Source organism: Taudactylus pleione, unplaced genomic scaffold (genome assembly GCF_031769625.1).
Source record: "Taudactylus pleione unplaced genomic scaffold, aTauple2 ptg000053l, whole genome shotgun sequence".
NCBI lineage: Eukaryota > Metazoa > Chordata > Amphibia > Anura > Myobatrachidae > Taudactylus > Taudactylus pleione.
In genome coordinates this window covers 16,121,363-16,133,810 of record NW_028284455.1, presented here as the reverse complement: position 1 = coordinate 16,133,810, position 12,448 = coordinate 16,121,363, and the positions used below count along the sequence as shown (strand labels likewise).

The window sequence follows — 12,448 nt, the reverse complement described above, 5'->3', positions numbered from 1 at the left end:
GCTGATTCGAAATCAAAACCTAAATACTGCTCTCCACACGCAATACAGTTTACACTGGTCGCTTTTATTCACATAAATATACATATTTCTTTGCTTTTGGGATATTTCTAACATTTTAGACAGAGTGGATACATTTTAATATAAATATTGCCTACTGAGGTATATACATTTTACAGTACAGAAAAAGAAACAGGAGTCTCCATATTCAGTCTTTATAAATATTGCAGAGACTTCAGACAATGGCCCTCATTCAGAGCCGTACGCTCTGAGCAGAGCGCACGCTCTGAATGAGGGCCGGGCTCCATTTTCATGGAGCGTCCTCCTGGACGCTCGTATAGCTGTGGGTCACCACCCACAGGCTATACGAGCGTGCTTTTTGATGGCCGCGATGGTCGAGACCATCGCGACCATCGAAATTGCGAGCCGGAGCCTGCGGTTGAGGTTTTCAACCGCAAGCTCCGGAGTGATTTTGGCTCTATCAGATGTCAGTGGGCCGGCTTCTGACGGGAGGCGTTCCCGTGGGACAACCCCCATCAGGGAGGCACGCCCCCGGCACGCCCACCAAAGGGGGCGTGCTGTCAATCAACATTGACAGCACGCCCCCTTTGATCGGACACAACGAGCGAAGGACTTTCCTTCGCTCGTCGCGTCTGGCGCATGCGCACGACGGAGCTCCCTCCGTCGTGCGCATGCTCAGTGCATAACATCGACCCACTTGTGAGCGGACAGCCGCTCGCGAGTTGGTCTGAATCAGGCCCAATACCAGCTGTACAATGCTCTAAACACATCCCTGCATGGTAAAAGATTTAGAGGGGGATGCTAATGTCTGTACAACTGCACCTTTTTATGCAGCGCAACTGCAGCTTTATGCTAATGCCGCAGCCAATGGAATTCAAACAGAGCTGCCCAGAGGCTGATTTGCAAATTGGCTGCTTTGCATAAAAAGATGCACCATCAACACCATCTGTCGCACATGAGTCGCACCATTGAACATTGCACCAGCCCTATAAAGGCACAAAATGGCCATCTGAACATGTTCGCCGAAATAAGTACAACACCCGCGAAATGCTCACGTCTGGTAAGCCATCCCCCTGTTACCAACCAGAAGCATTCCATTCTACAGCAAAACTTTTACCAAAGTAAGTTCACAATTTTATTGGGTTTTTTTTCAATGCCTTTTCTGGGAAATCCCAGTTTCCCACAAGATTAGTATGTATAGGTTGAGTACTTCTGCAATGTTGTTTCAGAAAAATTAAAATAAATTAATGTTAACATGAAGTATTTATGGGAATAAAAGTACCTGTAACAAACTATTTCAAACCTAGTTGACTTTTGCAATAAAATACTGCAAGCTTCCCTCCAATAAATTAGAAGTTCCAGACCATAAATCGGTGATGTTTCCTATAAGATTATAGAGTTTTGCTTATAAAAAAAAACCCTAAAGAAATTATTAAAGGATTAATTAAGGTTATTATAATTTTGGTTTTTGTACTTTTGTCTTTACAATTTGGTAATGGGTAAATTGATCATAAAAATATAAGCACAATTACATTCACAATGGAGGTAGCTTACTGTTTTTAATAACCATAACTTTAAACTCACTAGGATACAAAAAAAAAGAAAAGGAAAATAATGTTCTAAAAAGTCCAATATCCAATTTCAGTCATGGTAATTTCTATGAATTACTGTGGCTATTTTCTCGCAGCCCCAGAGTAGGTATAAACATTTTTAAAAATCCCCAATTTAGCTAAACATGTCGGGGACCTCTTAGGAACCCATTGGACATCTCCTTTAATGACTAATTAAGCAATTGGAAGTTTTCAATGAGCCTAAATGGTCCTATAAGTAAATGTAATTATTGGTTGCCAATGATGGCCTCAAATTACCCCAAATTAAAATGTATTGTTAACTTTTGCACCCTAAATTTAAATAAATAATTTATTTAAATGAAAAAGATATTTTATTGACCTAAAATTACCCCCAAATCACCTTTTGTTTGCATTTTTTGTTTTAGTAATTTGTAATAAAATGAAAAAAGTTTGATTTTTATAATTGTTTTACTTTTAAAAAATAATAAACTAAATAGCATTTAATGCATTTTTAAAAAGCAATGTATTTTTTCCAAAAATTTTTTTTCTAGGGTTCAAGTTGTTTCACATTCTTTTTTTTAATTTCCCATGGGATTTTGCCCCCACAAAATTTGCAACTGATTTTATTGAATACTGCTGGTATCAGGAGTGTGCATACCCGCAGTAATAGAAAATTGGTTGCAATGTCCTTGTAAATTTTTCCAATGAACACCTTGCAGCCAATTGAATAAGCCCCTCATGCGTTGCTAATATTTATGTACCCAGTTTTTTTTACCAATCAGATTGTTGGAATATTTTCAATGCAACTAATCACTTTAACATGCAGTAGTATTTCAGTGGGTGAGCTGTTCTTATGACAAATGGGGTTGCATATGTCATGAATAATGCCAAAATGTGTATAAGGAAATGAGGACAAGATGGAAGCAAAAGCCTGAGAGCGCTTTCATTTATGCATAAACACATGTATTTTATAAATTTGTATTTTATGAAACCTTTGCATCTGTAAATATAGGCAAACACTACCACATTTGGTTGCAAGTGATATGTTAATTCAATGTAATGTAAAACACAGATTATTTTTAACATGTGTCCTTTTAAAAATACGATATGGGACCTTTCCATTCAGAATTAAATATGTGTATTATTTCAGAGGTAGCATTAAATATGCTCCTTTACACATCTGTACATTTGCAAATTCCACATTTTCCATGTGTTGGTGAAAGTGTTTTGTGAGTTAAATAGTTGGGGAGCATGGCACACTACAGAACATAGCATTTATTTAATACTACTATGAAATTGATACAGGAATCATGTTGTTTGAAATGCACAACCCATATTATAGTTTTATTATCTGGTATGTCTCTATTAATTAGTCTTTTGACTCTGGTAAGTTTGTCAATAGAATATGTACTTGTGTTGCAACTTATGTATGTCTTTCTGCATCTGGGAGGTCAGCCAAACTGTATACATGTCCTTTCCTTGGATGTGTTTCACTCTGAGATGCTATTTCTGTAAGCACATTAAGGAACTCCACATTCAAGTTTGAATAGTGCTCAGTGATTATGTTTCATAATCTCATTCAGTGGTTCATTGCTATAGGCTTGTCTAGAGCTTGCTGATGTTTGTCTTCCAATTACCACATGGTATTGTTTCTCTTCAGTTCACAAAATGGTTCAGTGTGAAGAATGAATTAATTTACCTAAAATGTGACTTTCCCAAGGAAGCCATCACAATCTCTTCTACATTCAGGACTTGGCAGTTTTTTTTATTGCCTTAGTTTTGATAGGATCATATATTTAATCTAGCTTTTTAAAGTGTATGGCCTAGGCTTTTTGTTTCTTCCAGTTCCAAGACAATTTCTTTCTATGTTCAGTTTCAAATACTTTATTTACTCTAGATCTCTCCAGGCCTTGCTAAAGTCTCTAATCATGCTGTTTGTCTCAGCCAAGATCAAATGTCTTTTGTAAAGTTTATATCAATAATCTGTTGTGGCCAAATGGAGTGTCAAATGTACAGACATGTATTATTATCATCTTTAGTTGCCAAGGCACAGAGAAGTATTTTATTTTTGGAGTGTGTATTTGTGATTTAATCCACTGCTGTTAATGTGCTGTCATCATAACTATGTTCAGATTTCTGCAATCTAAACAAACTCTCGATCTTCCAATGGGCTCTTTAGCAGACACTTAGGGATTAAGTCATTTAGTTGGCACTTTAACTCTTGTAATTATATGTATTGCAAACATTCTGTCCAATCCTGATTTAGTTTTTTCCTTAATGTGACGGGAATTTTTCTTAGTTGGTGGACATTTTCTAGAATTTATATATTTATTTCCATGGCATGCAATCGATCCAAGCACCCTATACCTTGAAATGGATTTGACTATTCAGCATATATCTCTATTTAAATTTTCTGACACTGGGGGTATATTTACTGAAAGTCGTTTTTGGTTGATGTTTGGTATTTTTTGGTCGATTTTGTGTTTCATGGCCTAAAATCACACATTTATTAACATGATATTTAACATCTTTTTTTAAACAATGTCAAAAAAGCATCTCTAAGTACAGGTAAATGGGTGATTTAGACTCTGAAACACAAAATCGACCATAAATCGACACAAAATCTACCCAAATCGATTTTCAATAAATCTACTCCTAAATCACACATTTACTAATAGATGATTTTTCACATTGTTTAAAAAAATTATGTAAAAAATAATCTGTCAATAAATGTATGATTTAGATCCTGAAATACAAAATCACCCAAAATCGACCTTTGGTAAATATACCCCTAGGTTCTAGATGAGCCTCATTGACCTCTCATTGATGTTTCATTTTGATTAGCCCATTGCACATTATAAATATTTTTTGTATGTCAGTTTCTGATTCACATTTACCATTAATAGGTATTTACCCTCTTGTCCAAATTGACAGATTAACACCTATTTATTCCATGTCCAGAATGCAGGGCCATCTCTTTCATTGGGCTTGTTGGGCAGCTGCCCAAGGGCTCAAAGCTTTAATGGCCCACCAACCTGCCCCTCCTGCAGCTGCGGCCAGTTGGTAAATTTGTGATATTTTATGTCAGCTGCCGGTGCACTGTATTCTGATCTAACCTTCCCCATCTCCCCCCCTTCCCTGGTGAGGAGTACACACCTCAGTCCCAGTTTCACTTCATTCGCCGGCTTCAGACCAGTCAGACAGAGTCTCTCTGCATGCGTGCGAGGCCTGATTGGTATGCAGGAGGGTTTAATTTTATTGACCATTTACTTTTTTCTCGTGAATGGGTGGGTAGGGGCCCCAGTGCATTGCTTTGCCCAGGGCCCACACTGCTGTTAAGACAACCCTGCCAGTACGAAGTTGGCAACTTTGCTTAAGAATTTCAGTACACATTTCCTGGTGCCTATATTTTCACTACACCACCAACTGGGAAGCTGGTCTGTGACAACCTCATCGTTTCAAACCACCCAACCATGCAAATTTAATCGGGATAGTCTTGATATGAGGATGGTGTTTTATTGATACAAAATAAGACCGGATTGTGTGGTCATGGCCACTTGAGGGTTGCATGGCCATGCCCACAATAATTGAAGTGGGGTGGTGATCTGCACTGCTAAGCATTCCCCGCTAGTGTGCCTCTGTATATGAAAGTTGATGAATTCAGGAATTCTATTCAGGCCACTATGTTTAATATTGTACAAAGAAAATTGGAGGAGGGCTCATGTGCCAATTCTCTGTATGTTGTTGTATGCAAAAAACAAACCCATAAAATAAAGAGTAGAACTGATGTGTGAAGTGGCAAAATCAGCATATACTGTAGGTGAGTGCCTGATGACATGGGTATTCACCATCGTTGAGCTGTTAACCTTGTAATTAGTTTATCTTCTCTTCAAACCTTGAAGAGCAGGAATGTCCTTCATGAGACACACAGCTGCAGCTCACTAATACACCATGATAGCAGTGGAGTATATGGTGCTACTATGTGTGACACAGTGCACACTTGCATGGTCTCAGGTGTAATTCATCCCATCTGCACAGGAGAGACACACAGGGGCATGCTGAAGATGCACGGACAAGTAGGTCAGGTTGGAATGATGCAGCTCCAGCAGTACCGGGTCCCAGTGGCTCAGAAGAGAAAGCACAGAGTGCTCTCCTCCAACACCCTTTCCTCACACTTAAGGCTGTTTCTGCTTACATAGTAATACCAAATTCTTGGATATCTCACTTGTAACTAAAAGACTGACCATGAAGTTTGGTGCTGGAAAGTCAGTTGCAGGAAATCAATTGCACCTTGGTTGTCACGCAATGTTGACAGCATCTTTTGGACTAGAAAGACCTAACTCACATAAAGTCTCCTTTAGCCACTATGCCTCTGTGGCTGTTTCTGTTAGAGTCATATATTCCTCTTTGGTAGTGGACAAGGCAACTCTAGGCTGTTTCCTGCTAGGCCGGCTGTTGGCTGCATCTGCCAAAGCAGATAAGTATCCAGTGTAGGAATATCTGCCACCTACATCCAATCCCCAATCAGCATCATAGAAGGCTTGTAGCTCCAAACTTCCATTTACAGCAAACTTTAGTTTTAAGAAGCTTGTATCCTTCAGGTATCTCATGATATGTTTAACAGCAATCCAATGCTCTCTTCCTGGATTGATTTCAAAATTGGATAACATGACTGACTGCATGTGTGATGTCTGGATATGTGCCACTTGCATACATTAAGGTTCCAATGGCACCTTGATAAGGAAGTCCTTTCATTTCCTCTATCTCTGCATCTGTAGTTGGGCACATAGGCTTTGTTATTTTTATGCTTTTGTCCATTGGTGTGCTGACTAGCTTGTCATCCACCATACCAAATTTGATGAGCATTGTCTCAATGTACCCTTGTTGGTCTATGGTAACAGTCCCAGCATTCAAACTTTGCATAATTCTCAGACCCAGCAGTTGGTGCACCGGTCCAATGTCTTTCAATCTGAACCTGTCATTCAGCAACACTATCTACCAGTGATGCACACTTTTTTTAGCCCATATAATGATTTTTTTACTAGATATACTTTTCCCTCTGTACATGTATTAACACTGTCGTGTTCTGGTGGCTCCATGTACATTTCTTCAGCTAGCTCACCATTTAAGTAGGCTGAATCAAAGTGTAGTTGGTACAACAGTAAATTACACATAGCAGATATAGCAATGACCATATGTAATGTACTGCACTTTGCAACAGGTGTGAATAGCATTATATAGTTAATACCAGATTTCTGGCTGCAACCCTTAGCAACAAGTCAAGTTTTGTAGCAAGCAAGACTTCCATCAGTGTTTATTTCTTGCAGAAGGCCCACTTGTTTTTTACTGTTTTGAGGTTGCCTGGCCTATCTACAATGGTCCACATGTCATTGTCGTTTAAGGCTCTAAGGGCCTGATTCAGTACAGATTGCAACTGCGTTCACAATAGCAATTACGCATGCAGTCTCACTGCGAAGATATGCTAATGTCTGTGATCGATATGCCATACGCAGCCTAACATAAGGAAGCCCAACATCCCTTACATACATCCGTAATACTTAGCAAGTCTGTGAAACTATCGGTAACATCGAGTACAATTGCAACCTCACGCACACTTGCACAAGGTTTGACTTAATTGCTAACCTCATCGCACACAGTGCAAGCCCAAGCTGCGAATGGCATCGCAGTGGCTAATTCATGCATGCCCCTGCAACAACGTTCAAACGCACTGGCATGTCTGCATTTCGCCGACCACCCCCGTCATCACCCCCAAACGGTACTTCCTGTCAATCACTCTATGATGGGTCTGCGTAGTCACTGCGATCGCAGTGGAGTATTCGTGCACATGCACTGCGATGCATACCCATGTGAAGAATGCAACAATCAGACTATTACACGCGTAATTGCAGTTGCGATCGCTGCTGAATCAGGCCCTAAGATCTTTGTCTATGACTGATTTTCAATTTTCCCAGTTACTGCTTGCCTTGTCTTTTTGGATAGTTTGAGGTTCACAGCAGACAAAATTATTAAATTCTTTGCTGTATCTTTTAGGTGGTTTATCTTTTTTGTTCCTCATAGAGAGCTTGCTCTGTGATTGATTATTTGTATCTGTAATCTCAATTTATGACATGCTTTTAGCTGTTGCATATATAGCATCACAAGTTTGTTGAGTTGCAATTTCCAGCTCGTCTTTAGTAGCTTTTGGTTGTTAATGTTGCACAATCTGTATCATTTGCTTTCTTGATAATATCCAAGCAAAATACAGGGGATGGACTTAGAACCCATCTTGCAACTCCTTTATTTAGGGATATGCATATTCTTTCCACCCAAAGACATGGAGATGACTTGAAAATTTTGCTTTTTACTAGATAATTCCTGAAATTACATTTTATTTTTAACTGCCACTGTAGGTGCTTGATTCTTAAAGGAACACTCTAGATAGGACTGCCTCTGCCCAGAATCTCTTTTCTAGACTTGCATCACTTAGCATAGTCTGTGCTGTTTCAACAATTGTTCTGTTTGCCCTTTCACTCGTTCAATTCTGCTCACTTGTATTAACAGTATTAACCTATTTTTCCTTTCATTGTTTTAGAGTATGGCTCATTTGTTAGGAGTATGCTGTGGCCTCTAGGTCAGCCACATTTGTCATGGCATGTGTAGGCATAAACATTTATGAGCTGTAATAAGTGCAGAGTCAGGCTATGTGGACACCCAAATAAATTATATCTTAATTGTACTTGCAACTTAAACCATAATCATATTGAATGAACTATAATTAAAAAAGATGGTCCACAAAATATTTCAGGCAATCAATACATTTTAGAAGTAGACATGTGTTAGACCAAGCCCAATTTAAATCACCCAGAAAGAGGCAAATTTTTTAAAAGTGGTGCATTCACACAAAACTGGATTTGCAGTTTTGAAGCTGAAGCACATCAAGGAACATCGCTGGCTTAATTAAGTTTGCACCCTTAAAAATGCTTCATAGTAAATCTAATTAATTGGAGTTTCTAAATCATCAGCGATGTGTAGCTATGTGTGGCAGTTTCAAAACCACCAGAACAAAGTCAGTTTACTAAGGTTCTCGTACTGTATATTGTTAAATTCCTCCAACATCAAGAAAACACTGTCAATAAATCTTCCCCAGTACTTAATATTCAAAATATATAACTTACTGTACATGTTGTATAAATGCAACCACAACTTCGAAAATGTTGTTACTTAAAGAAATTATTAATTGCCAAGATTAACAGAATTACTATAGATAAAATTTTAAATTAACACAAATAAAGTTGGCCATTTGATTACCTCTCAATAGGATGGAGAGAGAGAGTGCAGAGGGGGTGAACTAGGTAGATGTTTGCTGCTTAATATCCTCTCTGTAAACTTAAAGAGTAGATATACTGTAGGTGCTTCTTGCTTTTCCTCATGTGATCAAGGCTGTTAATATGTCAATCATTTTCGCAAAGGTCATCTACCGATAGGACTATCCAACATGATCTGATGAATTATAATATGGTTATTGTCAGATAACTTTCTCATTTGAGGCAACACATGCACAACATCAAGTCAATAACCCAACAAGGAAGACAATATCAGATTTATTCCTACAGTATTACGTATTGGTTATCTAGGAAAGGAACAAAAGATTGGTTCTCAGTCCAATTCCTTTCTTCTTCTTTTGTAACTTTTTTTATTGCATTTATTTATAGATTTAGAATGTTACACCCAAAGAAACAGAATATATAGGAGACTTGGCAGATATGTTACATTTCAGATAGCAATGCAATAATCCAGCACACATGAGAACAGAAGGATAAAGGACATTATGAAAGCACATAATGCAGTGAAACAAACAGGCAACATATTAAAAAAAAGCAGGCAAAAAATGAACAAATAGTAACTGGTTCAATATAGAGATGCTATGGACACAGAAACCCCATATGACAATATAATAGTGAAACAGGTACCCAAAGGTTCTATCCGGGCCTATGCAACAGTAAAAAGGAAGAACAACAGTATGGGTAAGTGTCAGCAGAGCAAATGAAGTAGAGTAACCTCTGTGAAAATAAATAGAGAACCAGAGTAAGGAGCACACCAGCATTGAATACATGGTCGAGCCCTCGGAAATTAACCGGTTTAAAGCAAACATTCATAAAACAAACATGTTTATATCAAAAGGAAAAAGGAGAAAAAGAAGAGCTCTTTGTTGGGGCACACTTGAAATGAATTATGATAAAATATAACTTTTAATATATACGAATAAAAAAGTCCCTTGACATCACATAATAACAAAACAAAACAAAAATTACCTATAATAATAAAAACAATTTGTGTCACAGATGCTAGTCAGTTGTTCACCTATGTTGTAAAGGGTGAAATATTTTTTGTAATAATATCCCACCTATGATATTAAAATTTCTTCGGAGGATCACAGTATTTCTAGTATCGCGGTTGGGTATATGTTGGCCAATTAATATATATATATATATATATATATATATATACGTGTGTGTATATATATATATATATATATATATATAATCTAAGCAGATGTTGGCCCCCACTGGGTTGTATGCCACTCTATTATGGTCCTTATCCGGTGTGTATTATCTACAACACCTTGTATTCTCTAGTGGTCTCCCATCTAAATACTGACCAAGCCAAGCACTACATAGCTTTGTAAGATCAGATGAGATTGGGCATATCCACTGCAGCATGGTTGTAGGTATTTACACAGCATAGGGGACTGCAATTGCCCAAAGGCATAATTGCCTAGTGGAACAAAGTGGGGGTTGCGAATCTGCTGTAAAGTCAATATAGTCTAAAAACTATATACGGTATACATCCAATACAGGGATTGCATGTAGGACTACTTCACAAATCGAAGTCCAATTGATAAAATGATGTTCACATAAAGCAATGCTTATCAATTATCAATTGGACTTCGATTTGTGAAGTAGTCTAATACTAACACTAACAGAGAAAAAAACACAGTTACAGAATATAACAGTATAAGAACAATTAAACAATATTAAAAAGCGTGAGTAAAAATGGGGAATTATGAAAACCGGCAAACAATATCAAACATGGTGCACTGAAGGTAATCAGGGTGGATCAACCCAGTCCTGGGAATGCAGTCCCAGCCCTGTAATGTCTTATTGATTTGCTCTCTGTATGGCACTGCAGACCACTTGTGGTGCCCTATAAATAAAGTGTAATAATAAGTCCAGCCATAATCTCCAGATAAATCTGTATATTTGCTGTAGCCAACCTTAGCGGAACTCCCGATGGATGAGGTAATGTCAAAATAAAATGGACTCACTCAACAGCAAATTGAGGAGGAAATTAGTCTTGTCTATGACATCCTACAATAGCGGAAATATTCCAGATATGGTCAGCTGACCAGTGACAGAAGTAGCATTGTCCTCTAGGTTGGAAATACAAGTTTCAGTGACAGTACTCTCAATCTGTGATTGCTGTATATCGTGACATAGTAAAAAACACCTCAGCATGCAATCCCACAACTTAAGCCACCACCCTCCAACCCAAGTCAATAGTGGCTTGAAGAAGTCATTCCATGGTGCCCGCAGAAGATGCACTACAGCAGGAGAGAACCGAATCAATAGGTAAGTATCAACAAAGAAAAGTCAAGAGGATAGCAATTAATAGGAGGTAAGTGCAGTACAGAGTAGTCACAGTAGAAAATAACAATCAGAAGGTAGCATTGAGCAGATGACTAGGGAAACAATGAACTGAATCAGGAGTGACTCCACAGGAGACTGCAAATGTCCAGAGCATAGCACTGATAAACTGGAGTATAGAACAGCAAGAGAGGTAGCATTACAGTACAGTAGGTACCTAATAGCCAGCAAAGCCAGGAGATTCCAGCCTACCAGATTCACATGATAAGTAGCAGTCTCAGGAAAACAATAGGAGGCACACAGAATCGGAGACCAGCTTCCCAAAATGGACTGCAGCAGTGAAGGAAACCGGCTCAGGAGAGGGCATTTGGGCATTGCACAGGGCAAAGAACATATTCCCCCGGGTTCCCACAATGGACAGAGGAGTCAGGCTGGATGGAGGAAGCCAGGAGAGCAGCCAACCCTACAGGCACTAGGACCCAGCAGGAAGCAGCTCCAAGCCACACAGCCTCAATGAGACACAGCCTGAGCCCCATTGGAGTCTAGTAGTACAGAAGCCAGGGAGGATCTGCAGCAGTGCAGGCACCACAACCAAGTGGGGCAGAGGAGCAGCACCACTTGGTACATAGCAGGGAGCACACAAAGGCAGAGGACTGGATCCAAGATGGCCATGGCATTGTCTTTAGCAGTAGCAGCAGTAAAACAATTTCCCAAAAATTAGTGAGCTGGAGACCTCAGCAGGGAGCAAGAACCATGGAGTCTAACGCAGGAGCAGCCTACAGTAGACAGCAGATACCAGGGAGGAGCCCACAGGAAAGAGCCATCGGGTGAAGAGGAAAGACTCACAATGCCGTGGGGCTGCAGGCAGAAAAGTGTGGCAATGGTGGCCCTGTGCCAAATGCAACACAGGCCCCAACATAGCACAGAAGGACTGTAGGGCACAATGAAGAACATGAACCTGGCAGAAACACCCCAGGTCAGCAGGAGGACATCAAACTATGGAAAAGGTAAGAGGCAATTCTGGAGTAGCCACAGGATATTTGGGCTGGAGAACTTTAGAACATGAGTTCTACTCTTTGCCGAGCCAGGCCAAGCCCTTCATCCTTTGTGACATTTTTAATTTAATTTAAATTTAAAATAGATGAGCATTGTATATTAGGGGGAGATCTTCGTTTAGCAGATATCCTTGGAGCCTTTTAAGCAAAGCAAAGTACT

General features: G+C 39.2%; 1 protein-coding gene across 1 annotated transcript; it reads right to left on the bottom strand.

Moving 5' to 3' along the window:
- Positions 1-5,953: 5,953 nt before the first annotated feature.
- Positions 5,954-6,512, bottom strand: LOC148535284 (uncharacterized). Its single transcript, XM_088462666.1, has 2 exons — positions 6,323-6,512; positions 5,954-6,231 (listed from the first exon to the last, which is right to left on the bottom strand). Exons 1-2 carry the CDS (start codon positions 6,510-6,512, stop codon positions 5,954-5,956), a joined length of 468 nt encoding a protein of 155 aa, XP_088318792.1.
- Positions 6,513-12,448: the final 5,936 nt, after the last annotated feature.

Excerpts from the sequence above, each read along its gene's own strand:
- LOC148535284 (XM_088462666.1), bottom strand. The coding sequence starts at position 6,512 with ATGCAAAGTTTGAATGCTGGGACTGTTACCATAGACCAACAAGGGTAC. Across the intron at positions 6,232-6,322 it reads GAAAGGACTTCCTTATCAAG|GAAGAGAGCATTGGATTGCT; the intron begins GTGCCATTGGAA and ends AAATCAATCCAG.